The following is a 25,567-nucleotide window of genomic DNA, read 5'->3' on the forward strand; positions in this document are numbered from 1 at the left end:
AAAGAAAAACTATTTCGGTGCAACAATAGTATCGCAAGTGGATTAAAATAATTAAAATTTTACATCATCCAGTTATGGAGAGTGTGTGGGGTCGGGCTCTAACACACTTAAAACACATACGCAATCCCTCCCTGGCCCTCGGAGCATCCCAACAGCTAAGACAAACAACGCTAGCATGTCACAGACAGGAGACCCCAGCCTTTAGTCCAACAATGCAGAATGATTGATTGTGGTATGTGTGTATTTGTAGAGAACAGTATGTGCCGGGCCACTTCAAAGCAGCGGTTGTAAAAGTGCCAGTGACATTCTTGGAGCTTATTCACTATTCCAGCCAGCCCAGGCATGGACCACACACTGGAACCCGCAGGTCTGTGTGTGTACATGGGTGGCTGGATATAGGATAGACATAAAAATCTTGCATCACTGGGATTTTGAAGAGGTGGGCTCCAACAACTGGACCCTCCGGCAGGCAAGCATGGTGGCAGATCTCTTGCGCTCTCTCCTTACGCTAGCCCCCCCACCATGGCATGGCACGTCAGACCATCATTAAGTTCGCCGACGACACAACGGTGGTAGGCCTGATCACAGACAGCGATGAGACAGCCTATAGGGAGGAGGTCAGAGACCTGGCAGTATGGTGCCAGGCCAACAACAACCAACAACCTCTCCCACAACGTCATTAAGACAAAAGGAGATGATTGTGGACTACAGGAAACGGAGGGCCGAACACAACCCGATTCCCATCAACGGGGCTGTAGTGGAGCGGGTCGAGAGCTTCAAGTTCCTCGGTCCACATCACTATGGTGCAAACACACTAACCCAGTTGTGAAGGCACGACAACGCCTCTTACTCTTCAGGAGGTTGAAAAGGTTTGGCAGATCCTCAAAAGGTTCTACAGCTGCACCATCGAGAGCATCTTGACTGGCTGCATCACCGCTTGGTATGACAACTGCTTGGCATCCGACCGCAAGGTGCTGCAGAGTGAGTACGGCCCAGTACATCACCGGGGCCGAGCTCCCTGCCATCCAGGACCTCTATACAAGTCGGTGTCGAAAATGTTTCAAAGACTCCAGCCCGTCCTCTCTGCGTCTGGAACCAACAGGACCCTGAACAGCTTCTACCCACAAGCCATAAGACTTCTAAACAAGAATGCTAAATAGCTAACCAAACTCTCTTGCACCAACTCTATACACACACACTGGACTCTACCCCCCCCCACCCCCCCCACGCACTGCTGCTAGTCACTTTACCCCTAACCTCTATGTACATTACATACACACATTACCACCCTGTATATAGCCATGCTATTTTCCACTTCCTATATATAGCCATGCTAGTTTAAGTTTTCTTCATTATTCATCTATATTTCTATTTTTTTTTTAAAACATCTTATCTTTAACACTGCATTTCTGGAAAAAGGACCCGTAAGCAAGCATTTCACTGTTATTCTACACCTGTCTACGAAGCATGTGAGGAATTAAATTTGATTCTCAAGCTAAGAAAGGTAAGAAAATGAATGCTAATTGCTAACCTCTTCCTAGATCTGTTTGTGCTGTCTTGACAACGCATGTGGTCATTTGAAAAGAAAACTAGGAGTTGGCTATACAGCACAAACAAATCTGAGACCAGGCTATGATAGGCTAAATGCTCAATTATCTGGTGGTTTTCCTAGTATTTGATTTCACTCTAAACCCTCCATCCTCCCCATCTCACTGTCTGTCTCGCATGTCTGTCTCTCGACCACTTCTGCTTATTCTTTAGCGGTAAAGCCCTAGATTTCTACCGCGTCTGTCTGCGGTCTCTGGTTTTCATGGAAACGGTCGGAGCCATTGTGACAGACCACTTCTGCTGATGGGAATTGGAACTCTGAGGCAAGGCAGGTGTTACCGGAATCCTCTTCCCCCTTAGTTTTTTTCCAATTACTAAAAGTGCTGTGCTGTGGGATGGCTAGATGGAACAGCCCTCTGAATAAGGAAGCTTTGTGATCGTAGCGAATGACATGTTGTGTCCGTTCCAATATCCATCCAGAAATAATGTCCCTGCAGTGGTATGCTAGTGTAGATATTGGAAGATAGCCAAAGTTCTAGTACTGTATGTAGGTTACATTGCGACATAGTTGGGCAAAGATGAGTAGAGGTGGAATGTCCGTGTGTGAGAGTGTATTATCCTCTCTGCGACATGGGGGCGACTCTGAAGGGCTCTCAGGTGGAGGTGTGTTAGTAGGTATGTTAGTGTATAGAGGAAGATGTGTGTTGATGGTGGTATGGAGGTAGGTGTGTACTAACCTCTCTGAGACAGGTGTATATGGGACAGACCAGGACTCTGAAGGGCTCTCCAGCACTGGACCTCATTGTGCCAAACATCTCACACAGGAAGGTGATGAACCCCAACCAGCGCTCCACGTCAGATGCCTGCAGCTCCTCCCGACGAGAGAAGTCCTTCTGTAGAGGACAGAGAGGAGAGATTTAATGTTAGGGAGCAGAGAGATGAGATACTGTAAAAACACAACACAGCAGAGAAAAGTCCTTCGGTAGGGGACAGAGAGAGGGGTGAGTACAATGTTAACCAGGTTAAGAATAATTGTGACATATTTAAATTGTTTTATCAAGGTATTTCATTTATAAATCAGCCTCTGTTAAGCACATTCGCTTCACAACAATTTGGCTGATAGCCACACTTCCCAGCTTGAAATGAGTGCGCCTTACAAGACTGAGGTATCAGGTTGCATATCCACAGCCATTGGAAGCTGGGAAGACCCGCCTTAACTTTCATTCGCTGGCCAGACTGTCAATTTATGTCGGAAGGACACGTCGCCCCTTCATATTCCGGACAGCATTGGAAAACTAAGAACCTTCAGCATTGATAGCAACTAGTCCCATCGTTGTACGACAAACACAAATGGTTTTATTTCAAATTTAATTTTAAAAACTTATTTCAACCACTGTGTTCATCACAGACGGACGACTTTTAATTATTTATTTTTTTACCCCTTTTTCTTCCCAATTTCGTGGTATCCAATTGTTTTAGTAGCTGCTATCTTGTCTCATCGCTACAACTCCCGTACGGGCTCGGGAGAGACGAAGGTTGAAAGTCATGCGTCCTCCGATACACAACCCAACCAAGCCGCACTGCTTCTTAACACAGCGCGCATCCGACCCGGAAGCCAGCCGCACCAATGTGTCGGAGGAAACACTGTGCACCTGGCAACCTTGGTTAGCGTCCACTGCGCCCGGCCCGCCACAGGAGTCGCTGGTGCGCGATGAGACAAGGATATCCCTCCCGGCCAAACCCTCCCTAACCTGGTCGACGCTAGGCCAATTGTGCGTCGCCCCACAGACCTCCTGGTCGCGGCCGGTTGCGACAGGCGGACGACTTTTAAGGGAGATGAAATCTGAGATCGTATTAAATCAGTAGTCTCTGTGTTTTGTTTCTTATGCTTTGTACTTTTTGTGGACCCTAGTAAGAGTAGCTGTTCTGCAAAACCTAAAATTGGGGATCCAAATAAACTAAAAACGTTCAGGAGGGGAGGGATGCAAGAATCACAAAGCTGTGACACAAAAATAAGGCTACTTCTCCCTACCCACTAGCTATATGATGAATTGTTACAGTACTAATGTAACTGACATGGTATAGGATGACATTTGTGAATTTGATTGTAAATATATATATAGATGCGATTCTCAAATAAAATATTTCAGGCCCTATTCAACCATTTTTCATGAATGGGAACGTAATCATATATTGATATTTCATAATTGTGTATAGTATTTGTACTACAGTATGTCCTTGAGCTTGGGTCGTCAAAAGTGAGTTCATCTCAGCAATATTTTTTTACCAGAAAGGTGAGATTTCTATCTTTCTGGCACTATGAAGCATTACTATCTTGTCATGAAAAATGATCAAATTCGGGCATAGCCATATAGACATCCGGAAGATCAGCCATTAGCATTGAACATGTTAACACAATTATAAGTCAGTCCATACGTAGGGGACAGAAAGCACAGAGACACCTGAAAACCAAACTAGGGCACAGGGTATGCCTCAAGATATCCTTCCGTAGCAGCTAGAGAGAGGAGAGATACTGTGACTCCTTCTAGGGTAGAGGAGATGTATACTGAAACTCACTTTAAACTCAGAAGATCACCAGGGGTTGAGACCGAACAGTGATGCAGATCCAATGTGATCAGAGCCGCTTTCAGAAGGTCTCTTATTAACCCCACAGCACTGTACTTTACTTACTGTGTGCGCGCACACACACACACGCACACACGCACGCACACACAATTATTGTGCAACCAGGGGATGGGGGAGGGAAAGAATAATCTATGATTCATCCATAGAAAGGAGACTGATGTCTCAGTGCCTATCTTAATTTACACTCATGGAAATGGGCCTATATGGATAGGGCCAAATGTCAATGTCTCTAACAGAATAACTTCCAATGGTGGAAATTGAAAGAGAGCACTTGGGAGACTATGGGGAAGTTTTCAAAGCAAAGGTGAGGACACAACAGTTCACCTGATACAAGACTGAATGCAAACAGACAGTTGATGTTATGTGCATTTTACATTTATTGCACTTTTCACAGCATTTGTTGATAACAACACCTGAAAAAAACTCTGGATAGATTCAGTAAGATAATAAGAATATTCATTGAATGTTGGAGTAGGTGCAAGATAAGAAAAAAGTATCACAAGGGTTTGAGTGAGAGGTCTAACTGGTGTCTCCAAGTGGCCACACACCTCTCCAAACTGTGCACAGTTTCTAAGTAATTTCAATGCACTTTTATGACTCAAGGAAAGAGCATCCAATGATAAGGTGTTTTTAGCTCTCCTAGCTTGCCATTGAGGAACTGAAGCAAGCACACTTGTTTTTTTGTATACAATCCAAATAAGTTCCATTATAAATCGCAATCTGGTTCAGGTGGGCATCATTTGAACAGTAGCAGTGCGTGGGTAATATCACTGGGGAAGCCAAGCCTTTGACACTTTTTTTTTGCCGCGCCAGGACCATTCACAGTTGAGTTTGATCAGTTTAGCTCAATGCTGATTCGCACATTTTTTATATTTTTGTCAAGGGAGGCCAGATGCTCGCTGGCTTCCCTTGCCTTCAATGCTACGGGCGGCAACAATGTCATACTCGTTTGGACCAGACAGCATCAGATACAGTACATATGAAAAGTATTCAGACCCCTTCACTTATCCGCAAGTTACAGCCTTATTCTAAAATCAATTAAATCGTTTTCCCCCCCTCATCAATCTAGACACAATACCCCATAATGACAAATTGACCCTTTACTCTGTACTGTGTTGAAGCACCTTTGGCAGTGATTACAAGCTTGGCACACCAGTATTTGGGGAGTTCCCCCCATTCTTCTCTGCAGATCCTCTCAAGCTCTGTCAGGTTGGATGGGGAGTGTAGCGGCACAGCCATTTTCAGGTCTCTCCAGAGATGTTTGATCGGGTTCTAGTCCGGGCTCTGGCTGGGCCACTCAAGGACATTCGAAGACTTGTCCCGAAGACACTCCTGCGATGTCTTGGCTGTGTGTTTAGGGTTGTTGTCCTGTTGGAAAGTGAACCTTCGCCCCAGTCTGAGGTCCTAAGCGCTCTAGAGCAGGTTTTCATCAAGGATGTCTGTGTACTTTGTTTCGTTTATCTGTCCCCCAATCCGGACTAATCTCCCAGTCCCTGCTGTTGAAAAACATCCCCACAGCATGATGCTGCCACCACCATGTTTAACCGTAGGGATTAGAGGTTGACCGATTAATCGGAATGGCCGATTAATTAGGGCCGATTTCAAGTTTTCATAACAATCGGAAATCGGTATTTTTGGACACCGATTTTACCAACTTTTATTTAATCTATATTTAACTAGGCAAGTCAGTTAAGAACACATTCTTATTTTCAATGACGGCCTAGAAACGGTGGGTTAACTGCCTCGTTCATGGGCAGAACGACAGATTTTCACCTTGTCAGCTCGTGGGATTCAATCTGGCAACCTTACAGTTAACTAGTCCAACGCTCTAACCACCTGCCTCTCATTGTACTCCACGAGGAGACTGCCTGTTACGCGAATGCAGTAAGCCAAGGTAAGTTGCTAGCTGGCATTAAACTTATCTTATAAAAAACAATCAATCATAATCACTAGTTAACTACACATGGTTGATGATATTACTAGTTTATCTGGCGTGTCCTGCGTTGCATATAATTGATGCGGTGCGTATCGTTGCTCCAATGTGTACCTAACCATGAACATCAATGCCTTTCTTAAAATCAACACACAGAAGTATATATTTTTAAACCTGCATATTTAGCTAAAAGAAATCCAGGTTAGCAGGCAATATTAACCAGGTGAAACTGTGTCACTTCTCTTGCGTTTATTGCACGCAGAGTCAGTGTATATGCAACAGTTTGGGCCGCCTAATTTGCCAGAATTTTACGTAATTATGACATAACATTGAAGGTTGTGCAATGTAACAGGAATATTTAGACTAATGGATGCCACCCCATAGATAAAATACAGAACGGTTCCGTATTTCACTGAAAGAATGAACGTCTTGTTTTCGAGATTATTGACCTAAGGCTCGCATTTCTGTGTATTATTATGTTATAACTAAGTCTATGATTTGATAGAGCAGTCTGACTGAGCGATGGTAGGCAGCAGCAGGCTCGTAAGCATTCATTCAAACAGCACTTTCGTGCGTTTTGCCAGCAGCTCTTCGTTGTGCATCAAGCATTGCGCTGTTTATGACTTCAAGCCTATCAACTCCCGAAATTAGGCTTGTGTAACCGATGTGAAATGGCTAGCTAGTTACCGGGGTGCGCGCTAATAGCGTTTCAAACGTCACTCGCTCTGAGACTTGGAGTGGTTGTTCCCCTTGCTCTGCATGGGTAACGCTGCTTCGAGGGTGGCTGTTGTCGTTGTGTTCCTGGTTCGAGCCCAGGTAGGAGCGAGGAGAGGGACGGAAGCTATACTGTTACACTGGCAATACTAAAGTGCCTATAAGAACATCCAATAGTCAAAGGTTAATGAAATACAAATGGTATAGAGAGAAATTGTCCTATTCCTATAATAACTACAACCTAAAACTTCTTACCTGGGAATATTGAAGACTCCTGGTAAAAGGAAGCACCAGCTTTCATATTTTCTCATGTTCTGAGCAAGGAACTTAAACGTTAGCTTTCTTACATAGCACATATTGCACTTTCACTTTCTTTTCCAACACTTTGTTTTTGCATTATTTAAACCAAATTGAACATGTTTCATTATTTATTTGAGGCTAAATTGATTTTATTGATGTATTATATATTAAGTTAAAATAAGTGTTCATTCAGTATTGTTGTAATTGTCATTATTACAAATAAATTGAAAACATTGACCGATTAATCGGTATCGTTTTTGTTTTGGTCCTCCAAATCGGTATCGGCGTTGAAAAATCATAACCGGTCGACCTCTAGTGGGGATTGTATTGGCCAGGTGATGAGCAGTGCTTGGTGTTCTCCAGTTCTTGGTCACCTCCCTGACCAAGGCCTTTCTTCCCCGAAAGCTCTGTTCTTGGGGGGACTTTCAATGCTGCAGACACTTTTTGGTACCCTTCCCCAGATCTCTGCTTCGACACAATCCTGTCTCGGGGCTCTACGGACAAATCCTTCAACCTCACGGCTCGCTTTTTGCTATGACATGCACTGTCAACAGTGGGGCATTATATGTGTGCGCCTTTCCAAATCATGTCCAATCAATTTAATTTACCACAGTTGTACTCCAATCAAGTTGTAAAAACTCCCAAGGATGAGCAATGGACACAGGATGCACCTGAGCTCAATTTTGAGTCATATCAATGTGTGTGAATACTTACGTAAACAAGGTATTTATGTTTTTTATATTTACTAAATTTGCAGAAATGTCTAAAAACCTGTTCTCACTTTGTCATTATGGGGTATTGTGTGTAGATTGATGAGGAAATGTTTTAACTAATCATTTTTAGAATAAGGCTGTAATAACAAAATCTGGAAAAAGTGAAGGGGTCTGAATACTTTCCGAATGCACTGTAGACTGCCTACACAAAGAGCGACAGAAGGGCGCTGTTTCGCTCGCGTAGATGCTTTCTCCTGTGAGATACATTCAGCCTCTTGCGAACTGAAGGAAAATTATGAAACAACAAAAAAACATAAATTATTTGATGTTGAAAAAAAAAAGTGGGTTAAATTTTGTTTGAATATATGCCACTGCATTGTAAAGCTTGTTCTGTTGCCAACATGGCTAGCTAAGTTATAAAATATGTTAGGATTTCAAAAGGCACTTTAAACAGATTGTAATTTTGGTGTGCTTAAAATGGAGTTGTGAGTGCATTCAAGTACGTGTTCCGCAGTTAATTGTCTCCACAATACGACAAACCTGTTTGTCTGTTATCTAGGCTTGGGCGGTATCTAAATTGTCATATCGTCCGTCTCTCATCCTGGGATTTGCGGAATTTCCCGCATAACACACAAAGGGGGGCTAAAATCACAAGAAAAGCTAATTGGGTCTCCATTACCAGAATGCTAACAAAATTAGCACAAACTAACAGCAAAAATCACAGAGTGAAAAAAAAACAGGGAGAAAATTGCAACTGTAAAGATAACTCACCTAGAGCTCTGACTTCTGGCAGAAAGCCATTATAAGATATCTGATGGCAAACACTTAGTAGTGAATTGTATACAAGTGTAACTCCATCACTTCATGTGTGCCGCACAACAGAGACTCGCTGATAGATATAGAACGCTATGGACACACCAGCTTCTGGTTTCTCCCGTTGTGCTATTTACAAACAAACGTGTGATTTGCTCAACTGTTCTGGGGAGGTACAGTAAACCTCAAATGTAAAATAATGTGACACGTGAAATTAAGAAAGCATTAACAAATTAAGAAACGTTTTTTTTATCTCCTAATGTATTGCACATGTTGACTTAAAAAGTAGCTACAAATATTCAAATTTATTGCAACATTTCAATTAAATAGTTTTGACTGTATTGAAAAGCTCATGGGTGTGTGGTTTGCTTGTATGACATCAAAGCGGTATTTATTATAGTCCTCAACATCTCATCTTTTAGAACACATTGACTCCTCTAAATGTACAGCATTTCCCTCACTCAGACAACAAATGTGCAAAAGTAGCCCATTTAGTGGGAGGGACGGCGGCATCATCTTGTCACACACAGTGCTCAAGTTTATTACTGCTGTCAATCAAAGCCCATACAGCGCTGTGAGGCGGAAAACCTGAGCTCTGACGTCATGTATAGCATGTTAATGTAAGCCACTGCATTCAAAGTTAGGCGCTTATCAATGACAAATGTTTATACGGGTAATCTGGAGAAGCCAGTTGAAACATCTTGCCTAAAAGCCAGAGAATAATGTCTGGTTGGGTTATAGGGGGAATCCTTGACAACACCCTAATGGAAGAGTGGAACACAAAACAAACTCCAAGCAATATTCTATTTTTCAATGCGTAAGAGGAGATAATAGGTTTGCAAAGGGTCGGAAACTTTCCGGTAAATTTCTAGAATTTTCCCGGACATTTTCCATGGGAAGTTAAGACATGGAATTTGGGGAATTTTGCTTAAATTCATTTAAAAAAAAGTTAGCTTATAACAGTGAACCTTTTTTTGTGGGATACACAAGGCAATTCTAGGTCTTGTGGCATATTTTGGTTAAACTATCCCCAATTCAATGGAATTGGAACCCTGCGCCATCGTGCATACATTTATTTTGTTCCCCCACACCAAACGCGACCACGGGTTAAAATATCAAAACAAACTCTGAACCAATTACATTAATTTGGGGACAGGTCGAAAAGCATTAAACTTTTATGGCAATTTAGCTAGCTAGCTTGCACTTGCTAGCTAATTTGTCCTATTTAGCTAGCTTGCTATTGCTAGCTAATTTGTCCTGGGATATAAACATTGAGTTATTTTACCTGAAATGCACAAGGTCCACTACTCCCGTCAATTAATCCAAACATAAAACGGTGAACCGAATCGTTTCTAGTAATTTCTCCTCCTTCTAGGCTTTTTCTTCTCTTGACTTCATATTGCGATTGGCATTTCATAAATTAGGTGCTTTACCACCACTGACCTTGTTTGTCTTTCAGTCACCCACGCGGGTATAACCAATGAGGAGATGGCACGTGGGTACCTGCTTCTATAAACCAATGAGGAGATGGGAGAGGCAGAACTTGCAGTGTGATCTGCATCACAAATAGAACAGACTTCTATTTTAGCCCTTGGCAACGCAGACGCTCCTTGGCGCGCAAGCAGCGTGGGTGCAATAAATATATTTTTTCAATAAATCATTTTTAAAATGTGCTTTATTTAACCAGGTAGGCTAGTTGAGAACAAGTTCTCATTTACAACTGCGACCTGGCCAAGATAAAGCAAAGCAGTGCGACACAAACAACAACACAGTTACACATGGAATAAACAAACATACAATAGAGGAAGTCTGTATACAGTGTGTGCAAATGAGGTAGGATAAGGGGGGTGAGGCAATAAATAGACCATAGTGGCAAAATTATTACAATATGGCAAATTAAACACTGGGGTGATAGATGTGCAGAAGATGAGTGTGCAAGTAGTGGTACTGGGGTGCAAAGGAGCTAAATAAATAAAATAAATAACAATATGGTGATGAGTTGGTTGGGTGGGCAAATTACAGATGGCTATGTACAGGTGCAGTGATCTGTGAGCTGCTCTGACAGCTGGTGCCTAAAGCTAGTGAGGGAGATATGAGTCTCCAGCTTCAGTGATTTTTGGAGTTCGTTCCAGTCATTGGCAGCAGAGAACTGGAAGTGAAGGTGGCCGAAGGAGGAATTGGCTTTGGGGGTGACCAGTAAAATATACGTGCTGGAGCGCGTGCTGCGGGTGGGTGCTGCTATGGTGACCAGTGAGCTGAGATAAGGCGGGGCTTTAATCTAGCAACGATTTATAGATGACCTGGAGCCAGTGAGTTTGGCGACGGATACAAAACGGATGGCACTTTGATAGACAGCATCCAATTTGCTGAGTAGAGTGTTGGAGGCTATTTTGTAATGACATCGCCGAAGTCAAGGATCGGTAGGATAGTCAGTTTTACTAGGGTATGTTTGGCAGCACGAGTGAAGTATGCTTTTTTGCGAAATAGGAAGCCAATTCTAGATTTAAATTTGGATTGGAGATGCTTAATGTGAGTCTGGAAGGAGAGTTTACAGTCTAACCAGACACCTAGGTATTTGTTGTTGTCCACATATTCTAAGTCAGAACCATCCAGAGTAGTGATGCTGGAAGGGTGGGTAGGTGTGGGCAGCGATCGGTTGAAGAGCATGAATTTAGTTTTGCTTGCATTTAAGAGCAGTTGGAGGCCACGGAAGGAGAGTTGTATGGCATTGAAGCTCGTCTAGAGGTTAGTTAACTTCTTATGGCTGGGGGCAGTATTGAGTAGCTTGGATGAATAAGGTGCCCAGAATAAACTGCCTGCTACTCAGGCCCAGTTGCTAATATATGCATATTATTCGTAGATTTGGATAGAAAACACTGAAGTTTCTAAAACTGCTTGAATGATGTCTGAGTATAACAGAACTCATATTGCAGGCAAAAACCTGAGAATAAAATCCAACCAGGAAGTGGGAAATCTGAGGTTTGTAGGTATCCAATATACAGCGTCTTTGGGGTCATATTGCACTTCCTAAGGCTTCCACTAAATGTCAACAGTCTTTAGAACCTTGTTTGATGCTTCTACTGTGAATAATGAGGGAAGGAGAGCTCTTTGAGTCAGGTGTCTGGCATGAGCTGATCACGCGAGTTCACGTGAGAGCGACCTGCGTTCCATCGCATTTCTGAAGACAAAGGAATTCTCCGGTTTAAACATTATTGAAGAGTTATGTTAAAAACATCCTAAAGATTGATTCTATACATCGTTTGGCATGTTTCTACGAACTGTAATGGATTTTAAAAACTTTTCTTTCTGACCGGCTCGTCATCAATTTGGATTTTGGAACTAAACGTGCGAACAAAAAGGAGGTATTTGGACATAAATTATGGACGTTATCGAACAAAACAAACATTTATTGTGGAACTGGGATTCCTGGGAGTGCTTTCTGATGAAGATCAAAAGGTAAGTGAATATTTATAATACTATTTCTGACTTCTTGACTCCACAACATGGCGGATATCTGTATGGCTTGTTTGGGCTCTGAGTGCTGTACTCAGATTATAGCATGGTGTGCTTTATTCGTAAAGTTTTTTCGAAATCTGACACAGCGGTTGCATTAAGGAGAAGTTTATCTAAAGTTCCATATATAATACTTGTATCTTTTATCAATGTTTATTATGAGTATTTCTGTAAATTGATGTGGCTCTCTGCAAAACCACTGGATGTTTTGAAGGCAAAACATTACTGAACATAACGCGCCAATGTAAACTAAGATTTTTGGATATAAATATGAACTTTATCGAACAAAACATACATGTATTGTGTAACATGAAGTCCTATGAGTGTTATCTGATGAAGATCAAAGGTTAGTGATGAATTTTATCTCTATTTCTGCTTTTTGTGACTCCTCTCTTTGGCTGGAAAAGTGTTTTTCTGTGACTAGGTACTGACCAAACAATCGTTTGGTGTGCTTTCGTTGTAAAGCCTTTTTGAAATCTGACACTGTGGCTGGATTTACAACAAGTTTATCTTTAAAATGGTGTAAAATACTTGTATGTTTGAGGAATTTTAATTATGAGATTTCTGTTTGAATTTGGCGCCCTGCACTTTCGCTGGCTGTTGTCAAGTCGATCCCGTTAACAGGATCTCAGCCATAAGAAGTTAATTCCGACCACCTATCTAGAGCCATGCTAACTAAACACACTTTTACTAACCAGCACATGTTCAATTCCGACCACCTATCTAGCGCCATGCTAACTAAACGCACTTTTACTAACCAGCACATGTTCAATTCCGACCACCTATCTAGTGCCATGCAGTGTCCAAAGGGCCAGAAGTGTCCAAAGGGCCAGAAGTATACAGAATGGTGTCGTCTGCGTAGAGGTGGATCAGAGAATCACCAGCAGCAAGAGCATCATCATTGATGTACACAGAGAAAAGAGTCGGCCTGAGGATTGAACCCTGTGGCACCCCCATAGAGACTGTCAGAAGTCCGGACAACAGGCCCTCCGATTTGACACACTGAACTCTGTCAGACAAGTAGTTGGTGGCCAGCCATGGAAAAATGCTTATTAAAATTCTCAATTATCGCGGATTTATCAGTGGTGACAGTGATTCCTAGCCTCAGTGCAGTGGGCAGCTGGGAGGAGGTGCTCTTATTCTCCATGGATTTTACAGTGTCCCAGAACTTTTTGGAGTTAGTGTTACAAGATGCAAATTTCTGTTTGAAAAAGCTAGCCTTTGGTTTCCTAACTGCCTGTGTATATTGGTTCCTAACTTCCCTGAAAATTTGCATATCGCAGGGGCTATTCAATGCAAATGCAGGACGCCACAGGATGTTTTTGTGCTGGTCAAGGGCAGTCAGGTCTGGAGTGAACCACGGGCTATATCTGTTCATGGTTCTTAAAAATAAAACAAATGGGGCATGCTTATTTAAGATGGTGAGGAAAGCACTTTTTAAGAACAACCAGGAATCCTCTACTGACGGAATGAGGTCAATATCCTTCCAGGATACCCGGGCCAGGTCGATTAGAAAGGCCTGCTCGCTGAAGTGTTTTAGGGAGCGCATGACAGTGATGAGGGGTGGTCGCTTGACCACAGACCCATTACGGACGCAGGCAATGAGGCAGTGATCGCTGAGATCCTGGTTGAAGACAGCAGAGGTGTATTTGGAGGGCAGGTTGGTTAGGATGATATCTATGAAGGTGCCTGTGTTTACGGATTTGGGGTTGTACCTGGTGGGTTCATTGATAATTTGTGTGAGATTGAGAGCATCAAGCTTAGATTGAAGGATGGCCGGGGTGTTAAGCATGTCCCCACAGCTGGGGGCAGAAGGTGGTCTATAGCAAGCGGCAATGGTAAGAGACTTGTTCCTGGAGAGGTGGATTTTTAAAAGTAGAAGCTCAAATTGTTTGGGCACAGACCTGGATAGACAGAACTCGGCAAGCTATCCCTGCAGTAGATTGCAACTCCGCCCCCTTTGGCAGTTCTATCTTGTCAGAAAATGTTATTGTTAGGGATGTAAATTTCAGTGAATAGAATAATATAGATTTCTAAATGTATTTTGCGAAGCGTGCGGTGTAGTCAGCCCGTACTACACTGTCTGAGCCAAAGACTACATGATTTCTGGTAAATTTTTGATTACAATCCTGGATGGGGTGAATATATTTTATTTGACATACAGTTGAAGTCGGAAGTTTACATACACCTTAGCCAAATACATTTAAACTCAGTTTTCACAATTCCTGACATTTAATCTGAGTAAGAATAGCCCGTTTTAGGTCAGTTTGGATCACCACTTTATTTTAACCAGTTAGAGCTCTAGGGGCGCTATTTCATTTTTGGATAAAAAACGTTCCCGTTTTAAGCGCGATATTTTGTCACGAAAAGATGCTCGACTATGCATATTCTTGACAGTTTTGGAAAGAAAACACTCTGAAGTTTCAGAATCTGCAAAGATTTTGTCTGTAAGTGCCCCAGAACTCATTCTACAGGCGAAACCAAGATGATGCATCACCCAGGAATTAGCAGAATTTCTGAAGCTCTGTTTTCCATTCTCTCCTTATATGGCTGTGATTGCGCAACGAATGAGCCTACACTTTCTGTCGTTCGCCCAAGGTCTTAGCAGCATTGTGACGTATTTGTAGGCATATCATTGGAAGATTGACCATAAGAGACTACATTTTCCAAGTGTCCGCCTGGTGTCCTGCGTCGAATTCGGTGCGCAATTGCCAGCTGCTTGTACTTTACCATTTGATTCAGGGGAGAAAGCATGTGTCCAAGAACGATGTATCAATGAAGAGATATGTGAAAAACACCTTGATGATTGATTCTAAACAACGTTTGCCATGTTTTCAGCCGATATTATGGAGTTAATTTGGAAAAAAGTTTGCGTTTTGAGGACTGAATTTATGGATTTTTTTTGGTAGCCAAATGTGATGTATAAAACGGAGCTATTTCTAATACACAAGGAATCTTTTTGGAAAAACTGAGCATCTGCTATCTAACTGAGAGTATCCTCATTGAAAACATCAGAAGTTCTTCAAAGGTAAATTATTTTATTTGAAGGCTTTTATGTTTTTGTTAATGTTGCGTGCTGGATGCTAACGCTAATGCTAACGCTAAATGCTAACGCGAAATGCTAACTCTAGCTAGCTACTTTTACACAAATTATTGTTTTCCTATGGTTGAGAAGCATATTTTGAAAATCTGAGATGACAGTGTTGTTTACAAAAGGCTAAGCTTGAGAGATGGCATATTTATTTCATTTCATTTGCGATTTTCATAAATAGTTAACGTTGTGTTATGCTAATGAGCTTGCTGATAGATTTACACAATCCTGGATACAGGGGTTTTTTCATAGCTAAACGTGACGCAGAAAACAGAGCGATTTGTCCTAAACAAATAATCTTTCAGGAAAAACTGAACATTTGCTATCTGAGAGTCTCCTCATTGAAAACATCTGAAGTTCTTCAAAGGTAAATGATTTTTTTGAATGCTTTTCTGTTTTTTTGTGTAAATGTTGCCAGCTGAATGCTAATGCTAAATGCTACGTTAGCCATCAATACTGTTACACAAATGCTTGTTTTGCAATGGTTGAGAAGCATATTTTGAAAATCTGAGATGACAGTGTTGTTAACAAAAGGCTAAGCTTGAGAGCTAGCATATTTATTTCATTTCATTTGCGATTTTCATGAATAGTTAACGTTGCGTTATGGTAATGAGCTTGAGTCTGTATTCACGAACCCGGATCCGGGATGGGGAGATCAGAAAGGTTAAGAATGTGAAATGTCAGAATAATAGTAGAGAATGATTTATTTCAGCTTTTATTTATTTCATCACATTCCCAGTGGGTCAGAAGTTTACATACACTCAATTCGTGTTTGGTAGCATTGCCTTCAAATTGTGTAACTTGAGTCAAATGTTGCGGGTAGCCTTTCACAAGCTTCCCACAATAAATTGGGTGAATGTTGTTCTTAGGCCCCTTTTCCACAACTTTGGAAGTATGCTTTGGGTCATTGTCCATTTGGAAGACCCATTTGCGACCAAGCTTTAACCTCCTGACTGAGGTCTTGAGATGTTGCTTCAATATATCCACATAATTTCCTACCTCATGATGCCATCTATTTTGTGAAGTGCACCAGTCCCTCCTGCAGCAAAGCACCCCCACAACATGATGCTGCCACCCCCATGCTTCACGGTTGGGATGGTGTCCTTTTTCCTCCAAACACCTTACTCAAATGATGTAAATTAGCCTATCAGAAGCTTCTAAAGCCATGACATCATTTTCTGGAATTTTCCAAGCTGTTTACAGGCACAGTCAACTTAGTGAATGTGAACTTCTGACCCACTGGAACTGTGATACAGTGAATTATAAGTGAAATAATCTGTATGTAAACAATTGTTTGACAAATTACTTGTGTCATGCACAAATGAGATGTCCTTACTTGCCAAAACTATAGTTTGTTAACAAGAAATTTGTGGAGTGGTTGAAAAATGAGTTTTAATGACTCCAACCTTAGTGTATGTAAACTTCTAACTTCAACTGTACATTATTTGTTGTTAACTAGTAAATAGTAGCCTACAGCAAAATGTGTCTCTAACTCGTTAACCATTTCTGCTAGTTGCTTGAGCCTGCTAACTGAGGAGTGTTAATTCACCTGTTTCCATACATGTTTCATTTTAAAACATTTATCTTACAAAGGAGTTGTTTGATCTAACTGTTTAACTATTTATCTGCACATGGAATTGTATTTATTTTTTGTACTCTTTTCTAATCTTTACAGGAAAATAACATGGACATTATCTGATGTGTGGATACATTTCACTGCAGCAAATGTAGAAGGAAAAGATGTGTACATTTGCAAATACTGTGCCAAATCATATGTGAAGATTGCAACAAAATGCAGAACCATCTGGCTAAGTGCATACATTTCCCTCAGCGCAACCTCTGAAAAAAAGTCCCTTTACTTCTATTGGAGGTGAAGATGATGATTCAGACACCTTATCGATAGCAACAGCTCATGGTCCTCCTGGAATCAGACGTTTTTGTGACTAAATGGAGGAACGTAGTCAGATAAATGCTGATGAATGTCTTGCTCGAGCTGTGCATGCAACTGGTTCACCTCTGATGCTCACAGGCAATGTGTATTGGATGCGATTTCTGGACGTTCCTCGCCCAGCATACACCCCTTCAACCAGACATGCTTTATCTACTAATGTGCTGGGTGCAGAGTTCAAGTGAAGGTCATGCAAATCATAGAGAAAGCAGACTGTATTGCAATCATCTCTGATGGGTGGTTGAATGTTTGTGGGCAAGGAATAATTCATTACATAATCTCCACCCCTCAACCAGTATTCCACAAGAGCACAGACACAAGGGACAACAAACACACCAGTCTCTACATTGCAGATGAGCTGAAGGCAGTCATCAATGACCTTGGACCACAGAAGGTATTTGCACTGGTGACAGACAATGCTGCGAACATGAAGGCTGCTTGGTATAAATGGTTAAGTATGTGAAGGGTCAAGTTATAACAGCAATCTACCGCACCAAGCAAATTGAGAAGAATAAGAGCACTACATTGAAGCTGCACCGCAACACCCATTGGGGTGGTGTTGTCATCATGTTTGACAGTCTCCTGGAGGGGAAGGAGTCTCTCCAAGAAATAGCCATATCACAGTCTGCCAATATTGGCAGCCCCATCAAGAGGATCCTCCTGAATTATGTATTTTGGGAGAGAGTGGCAAGCAGCCTGAAACCTATAGCAGTAGCCAATGCAGGAATTGAGGGAGACAAAATGCCATTCTGTCTGATGTTCAGACTCTGCTTGCAGATGCAAGAGAAGAAATCCGTACTGCCCTGCCCACTTCACTGTTGCTCCAAGCAGAGGAAACTGCAGTTCTGAAATACACCAAAAAGAGTGAAGACTTCTGCCTGAAGACCATACATGCCGCAGCGTACATGTTGGACCCCAAGTATGCTGGCAAGAGCATCCTGTCTAGTGCAGGGATCAACAAGGCCTATGGTGTCATCACTACCATGTCTCGCCACCTTGGCCTGGATGAGGAAAATGTTCTTGGCAGTCTGGCCAAGTACACTTCCAAGCAAGGGCTTTGGGTTGGAGATGTAATATTGCAGTCATGCCTACATCCCATCAGCCACCTGGTGTAAGGGACTTTGTGGATCTGAGGCTCTTTCCCCTGTTGTCTACATCATCCTCCAAATCCCACCAACATCAGCCTCCTCAGAGTGCAACTGGTCCTTGTTTGGAAAAAGCATGCAACAGGCTGACCAATACAAGGGTTGAAAAATTGGTGGCTATCCGGTCAAATTTGAGGCTTTTTGAGCCTGACAACGAGCCATCCTCAACAAGGTTGGAAAGTGACAGTGAAGATGAGGCCTCAGTCTGATGTTCAAGAGGTGGACATTGAGGAGGTCCAGGGAGAAGACATGGAAGCCTGAGAGGAAGACAACCAAAGCTTTGGTTTCTAGACTATGATTTCACAGATGTATGCTGAAAAAGTTTTTGGGAGATGCGATAGATCATTGGGGATCATTCAATATTCCCTTTCTTTTGTTGTTCAGTGAAACCTCCCATGAGAAGAGTCAACTCATTTAATTAAAGTTAAATTCGTGACTAAATTGCTTAAAAAAAGATATATATATTGGAAGGATTTAATAATTTGCAATTATGTCTATTTATAAGGTAAAAGGTTTATGTTTCTGTCTCCATATCATATGGTAAATATATCCAATGCAAAAAACAGCTACATTTAAATAGTATTAATTTGCATATCTTTCCGTTAGTTCCCATATGTTCCCACGGAAAGTTTCCACCTCTGAATATTCCCCAAAATGTGAAACCCTAGTTATGACTGTGAGCTCCTGGTGAAGTAGTCAAACGTAAGAGGGAATAAGATACTTAAAATAAGCAGTATTTGAAACCACTAAAGTGGTAAAGCTTTATATAATCGATTTAATGTTTATTTCATAGTGGGCAAAACCCTCAAATAAAAATACTAACCATACTAACCTACCTTGGCTAATGCCTATACTTTACATCAACTTCATAATGAGAAAGTTGGGCATAAAAACATGCTGGGAAAGTTGCTGGGAACATTTAATTCAATTTAAGAGAATGAAACAACCTGTTTGAGCGCAATAAAAATAACTATGGTTAATCAAGGTTAATTCTCATTGTGCACATATAGAGATAACATAAGATGGTAGAAATAAAAGTAGATGACAGAGAATCTGAGTTGGTGAAGTCTGTGTAGCTCTGTATGCTCTTTGTACAGCAAACACACATGCACAAATAGTTATATATGCGCGCAGGCACACACTCGGTGGTGGGCGAGCCATGCCAGACAGGACAGGAAGTTCTCTGTGACTGTGCCATAGGGGAGGAAGGGGGATGGGTTACAATGTGACACCAGGGTGAGAAACAAGCCTAGCACTCATTTGCTAAAAGACAGCTACAGCACTTAGCACCCAGCAGACAACCCAAACCATAGCCAGCTACACACACATACACCCCCCCCCACACACACACAGGTCAGAAAGGTGGAGAGAGCGGGCAAATAGGGTAGAGGGGGGGGGGAGAAGGCAATGTTCAGATGAGAGTTTAACAGGAATATCAACTCACTACCAACAAAACTTTCGATAAAGAGTTTCCCCAAACATAATTTGTACATTAATGGTATTTTTTTTATTATATAAATAAATGGGAGACTAATAAAGCAAGTTGCATTTATCCTCATTAATTTATCTTTAACAAACATACCGTTTTTGTTTGATAGTCCTTTATTCTTTACTAATGAGAAATAGTAATAGAAATGTTGAATTAATGCATTACGCTAAACACCACGTGACAAGAGTCCGAATGATGCTTTAGTAAACAGGCCTGTTTAATTAAAGAAAGGTAACAGAAACCAGGGACTAGCCAGCCAGCTGTATAATAATTCTGTGGAATAATCAACAAATTATTCTGAGGTGGAAAGAGTGGAGATTTGGCATCACATCCACTAGTAACAATCTTTTTAAACAGGCCACATTCTGCTGTTTATAACATTAGACATGCGTCTATTCTCTATTTACCGCAAATGAAGTCAGACAAACAGAGAAGGGGAAGAGGAGGAGGGGAGTATGGTGACGCAGCAGGTGGGTTATCATTTCGCCTGGCATGTCAGCCACAGAGAGCTGGCGGGTGGAGAGAGAAAAGGAAAGAGAGCAGAGGGGAGAGAGAGTTAGCGCCCAGACTGTGTCTGCAATGGAGCGTCTGTCTGGCTCCCAAAGGAGGGAGGGAAGTCGTGACACCCAGGGAGGCACTGAGCCGTAGTGCGGGCAGGCCAGACGTGGGTGGGGAGAAACCTTATCTTGGGTGAGGCTAGGCAGACGTCCCCCCCCTCAGGCTATGGCCTCCCATGCTGTTCATTAGCTCTGTGCCCACTGACATTTTCCCCACGTCACATACAGCCCACGGGGCCAATGACACCAATTAGGACCATCCACACCCACTGAGATACACTACTCACTCACACACACTCATTGCCTGACAGACACCACACACACACGCTGAAAGACAGATGGATGGGTGGATAGAAAGACATGCACGTACCCACATAACCCCACTCCCTCCCTCCATCCATCTCACCTGTAACATATTGAGTAGTAATGATCTAAACTTGGTCCCCTCCACCATGAACAGGGCCATCTTGTCACAGAGTCTGGCAGCGGAAGCGGCGAAGCTTCTGTCGCTGAGGGCCTTGCTATAGATAGTAGAGACGATCTGGGCCAGGCTCTCCTCTGACTGGGTCGAGGTCTGGGCCTCCTCCATGAAGGAGCTGAGCTGGCCGTCCACCCCGGCACTGTTGTTCCTCATGCTGTTCAGGATCTCCAGCAAGCGGTCCATGCGGCTCCGCTGGGGGCCCGCTGGGGACACAATCGCCTCCTCCTGGAAGACACCCGATGAAGGGCGGCGGTTAAAAAACAACTTGTGTATGTAGTAGATAACACTTTATTTAGATAATCCACCTATTAACGCTCAACAGACTATCAACATGTCATTGTCAACTGCATATCCGTGGACTTTAAACAACGAAGTGTTAACGACTACTGTACTATAGAAAGTGTGTGGTCTTGATACTGTATCTCTGTGTCCTTACTGCACTAACAGTATTCAAGCTGACAACATGCTAGCTTTCTCTAGCAAATAGAGGTTTAACCAAACAACTTACACAGGGGAGTTGTTCCATGTCATTTCAGTAAGCCATGTCTGTATGAAAGTTGTTTAGACTGGCTTCTGAATAGTTTTTATAGTTAGAAACAGATAAGATGAGCTTTCCTGCAACATTATTTTGCTGAAATTTTATTAGATCGCTTGAGAAATTGCACCCAAATTGGCCCTTTCAATTTATAGGATTCACATATTCAATACATATAGTACTCAACGTCCGATTTGGACCAAACGTCTTCATACTATTTAGTAAGACATGAGGAATCCAATAAAAATGGTCAAAAGCCACCCACGGACCCCCCCACACCCCACGCCAATCCCACCCCAACAACCAGTATCAGTTCTCGATGTCTGACAAGTAGTATGGAGCTGCAGCTCGGAGTATTGGTTCTCCATCCTCCAGTGACTTTGTGACTATGCACGCACCACTTTCTCTACATTTTGTTGTGTTAGAGCCTGAATTTAAAATGGATTCAATTGAGATTGTGTGTCACTGGCCTACACAAGATACCCCATAATGTAAAAGTGGAATGATGTTTTTGGAATGTTTACAAATTAGTTAAAAATCAGAAGCTGAAATGTCTTTTGAGTCAAGTATTCAACCCCTTTTGTAATGGCAAGCCTAAATACGTTCATGAGTAAACATCTGGTTAATAAGTCACATAATACGCTGCTTGGATTCACTGTGTGCAAGAACAGTGTTTAACATGATTTTTGAATGACTACCTCATTTTTGTACTGCACACATACAATTATCTGTAAGGTCTAGAATTTCAAACACATTTTCATAAAAAAAAAAAAGAGGTTTTCAAATGCCTTGCAAAGAAGGGCACCCATTGGTAAATGGGTCGAATAAAAAAAGCAGATATTGAATAGCCCTTTGAGCGTGATGAAATTATAATTGCACTTTGGATGATGTATCAATACACCCAGTCACTACAAAGATACAGACGTCCTTCCATACTCAGTTGCTGGAGAGGAAGGAAACCGCTCTAGGATTTCATCATGAGGCCAATGGTGAATTTAAAACAGAGTTTAATGGCTGTGATAGGAGAAAACTGAGGATGGATCAACAACATTGTAGTTACTCCACAATACTAACTTAAATGACAGAGTGAAAAGGAAGCCTGTACAGAAAAAAAATATTCCAAAACATGCATCCTGCTTGCAATATGGCTTTAAAGTAAAACTTCAGAGAATTTGGCAAAGAAATTCACTTTGTGTGTTATGTTTGGGGCAAATCCAACAACATCCATCCCTTCATATTTTCAAGTGGCGGCTGCATCATGTTATCGGCAAGGACTAGGTCGTTTTTTAGGATAAAAATGAATGGAATAGGGGAAAGACGTACAACTGAATGCCTTCAACTGAAATGTGTCTTCCGCATTTAACCCAACCCCTCTGAATCGACATCCACGGCACCCGGGGAACAGTGCCTTGCTCAGGGGCAGAACGACAGATTTTTACCTTGTCAGTTCAGGGATTCGATCCAGCAACCTTTCGGTTACTGGCCCAACGCTTTAACCACTGGGCTACCTGCCACCCCAATAGAGCTAAGCACAGGCTAAATCCTCGAGGAAACCCTAGTTCAGTCTGCTTTCCACCAAACACTGCGAGACAAATTCACCTTTCAGCAGGACAATAATGTAAAAAAAACACACAAATACACATTGGAGTTGCTTACCAAGACGACATTGAATGTTCCTGAGTGGCCTAGTCACAGTTGACTTAAATAGCTTGAAAAACTATGGCAAGAATTGAAAATGGGTGTCTAAATGATTAACCACCAACTTGAGAGAACTTGAAGAATTTTGTGCAAATGTTGTCCAGGTGCGAAAAGCTCTTAGAGACTTACTCAGAAATACTCACAGCTGTAATCACTGACAAAGATGATTCTAACATGTATCGACTCAGGGGTTTGAAAACTTATTTCATTTTCATTTTTCACAAAAAATTCTAAAAACATGTTTTCACTTTGCCATTATGGGGTATTGTGTGTAGGTGGGCGAGATGTTTTAAAATTCAATCCATTTTGAATTGTAATACTACAAAATGTGGAATAAGTCAAGGGGTATGAATACTTTGTAGGTAATGTATTCCCTGAGAATCTGGTGACGTTCCCCAACCCCCCTCGTTCAGACTAATTTGCCATTTAAGTCGCTTGCATAATTCACCATAAATTAGTGTGAAAGTACCAGGTTTTATCCAATAGACTAGCCTTAATGAGAACTTGGTCTTATTCACTAGGCAGCGAACGGAAGAAAGTTGACTGAAAGAGGTACGAAGTAAATTTATTAAATTAGAAGCGCAGTTTTAGTTTTCCATTTCAAACTGTTTCGCTACGGTATGCCTTAATGAATACAACCCTGGACTCAAACGCAGACAGACCTGGCTGAGGATAATATCCCATGTTTCCTCCCATTTAGCAAAATTCCTCTGTGTCTGCGTCCCAAATAGCACCTTATTCACCTATATAGTGCATTACTTTTGACTATACCCCCTATGGGCTGTGGTCAAATATAACCACACTATATAGGGAATAGGATGCCATCTGAGACACAGCCAGTGTTTTCCCTCCAGATCGGCATGTTTGAAGCTGTCAGTTAATCTCAGTCTTGTTGTCGGAGGCTGTAAGTGGGTTAGGAGCCTCGATGTCTTAGATACTTGCAAACTAAACAAACACACAGCGTTAGAAATTAGTTAGACTATGTCCCAAATGGCGCCCTATTCCTTACATAGTGAACTACTTTTGACCAGAGCCCTATGGACACTCGTCAAAAGTAGGGAACTATATAGGGAAAAGGGTGCCATTTAGGACGCAGGCTAAGATGGAGGGAGGGGGAAGTAGTCCTGGGCTAAGGCTGGGATGGTTGTGGGGACGCTGGAGCTGAGACCAGCAATACAAAAGCCTAGCACACAGCAGAAAACATCAAAAGGCTGTTGCTCCAGCTACTTATCCTCCTCCCAAGAGAAGAGAGAAGTTTACCCACGACAGCAAAATCTACAGACAAGCCACCACTGTTAATCCAGACTGAACCCTTACTGAGAAACCTGTGTGTGTGTGTGAATGACTTTGTATGCATCTAAAAAGGTGCATTAGTTACTGTGGGTTTATGTGTGTGTACGCAATGCGCATGTGGTGTAATGTACATGTGTGTGTAGAAAGGGGAGGGTGTGGCCATGGCATGCGATGGTGATTGACAGACAGACAAGACAGTAAAGAGCTTTCGTTTACCTCGTCTTTTAGCCTCCTCCTCAGCCTCTCTTTGGACGACGGCAGAAGACGGACTTTAGGGCCACCCTGGCCCCAGGGCTGGCTGGGAGGCCCGTCATTGGGGCCCCTTGAGCTCTCTGGCTCCAGCCTAGCGCTGGCCTCCTCTGCCTTTACATCATCAGTCTCTTTGTTTTTTCTGGGTGGTGCCTCCTTGTCTCTGTCTCCCGTTGGGGTTGCCCCCCTGTCTCTGTCCACTGCCGGGCCACCCTGCAGTCCCTGTTCTCCTCCCTGCCCCTGCTGGTTGTGGTGCCAGCGGCGGTTCTGGCTGTAGCCATGGTGGAGGGGCCCCTGGCGCTGCCCGCCGTGGCCCTGGAACTGCTGCCCATGGCTAGCCCCACACTGTCCTCTGTGCTGCTGCTGGTCACGAGGATGTTGATTGACTGTTTGTTGTTGTTGTTGTGGCGACTGCTGCTGCTGCTGGGTCTTCCTGTCTCCTCCTCCTCCCCCCGGTGGTCTCTGCTGCTGTCTCCTGTAACGAGAGGAGCAGGCGGGTAAGGGTTCTGTTAACCACGTGGCAAAGCGTGACGCCCAGGCTACTCTGTCTGGCCAGCCTGAACCAAGCCAGCGACCTCAGGCACCCTGTCACAGGGCCACGGCCAACTCCATGTCCATCTGTTCAGCTCACTCCCTCTCGGTCTGCCTGCTCTCTCTTGACCTTCTCCCCTGGCACAGACATAGCTCATCTACCAGAGCCTGTCTTCTTTCAGTCAAATACTAAAACACCATAGATCTGTCAACAGCTAACAGCTATGGCCCCCTGCTACCATAAGGCCTGGGAGTTCTTATAAATAATAGGTGCTTCCCCATGTGGTGTGGGTCTCTGCTTCACAAGGAGCTGACTGATGCAACAGGATTAAGCACATTTGTTCTGCTGTCGCCCTTAGCTTCAGATCAA

At 42.7% G+C, this 25,567-nt stretch overlaps 1 protein-coding gene and 1 long non-coding RNA gene across 5 annotated transcripts in view; one reads left to right on the plus strand and one right to left on the minus strand.

Annotated features, from left to right (window-relative positions):
• LOC110523973 (CBP80/20-dependent translation initiation factor) overlaps positions 1-25,567 on the minus strand; it is a 130,754-nt gene that overhangs the window by 24,658 nt on the left and 80,529 nt on the right. For all 4 annotated transcript variants that reach the window (XM_090235056.1, XM_090235054.1, XM_090235055.1 and 1 more), the window contains 3 exons: positions 24,634-25,141; positions 20,817-21,116; positions 2,286-2,441 (listed from right to left, as the gene is read on the minus strand). In XM_090235056.1, the coding sequence (XP_090091182.1) occupies positions 2,286-2,441; positions 20,817-21,116; positions 24,634-25,141 (964 nt within the window). The remainder of the gene's footprint in view (positions 1-2,285; positions 2,442-20,816; positions 21,117-24,633; positions 25,142-25,567) is intronic.
• Positions 15,116-25,567, plus strand: part of LOC149983304 (uncharacterized) — a 119,775-nt gene continuing 109,323 nt past the window's right edge. Inside the window, exons 1-2 of the long non-coding RNA XR_016496096.1 lie at positions 15,116-15,208; positions 15,577-15,638. This is a non-coding gene — a long non-coding RNA (uncharacterized LOC149983304). The remainder of the gene's footprint in view (positions 15,209-15,576; positions 15,639-25,567) is intronic.

Source organism: Oncorhynchus mykiss, chromosome 5, assembly GCF_057628025.1.
Source record: "Oncorhynchus mykiss isolate SJ-2025 chromosome 5, ASM5762802v1, whole genome shotgun sequence".
Taxonomy (NCBI): domain Eukaryota; kingdom Metazoa; phylum Chordata; class Actinopteri; order Salmoniformes; family Salmonidae; genus Oncorhynchus; species Oncorhynchus mykiss.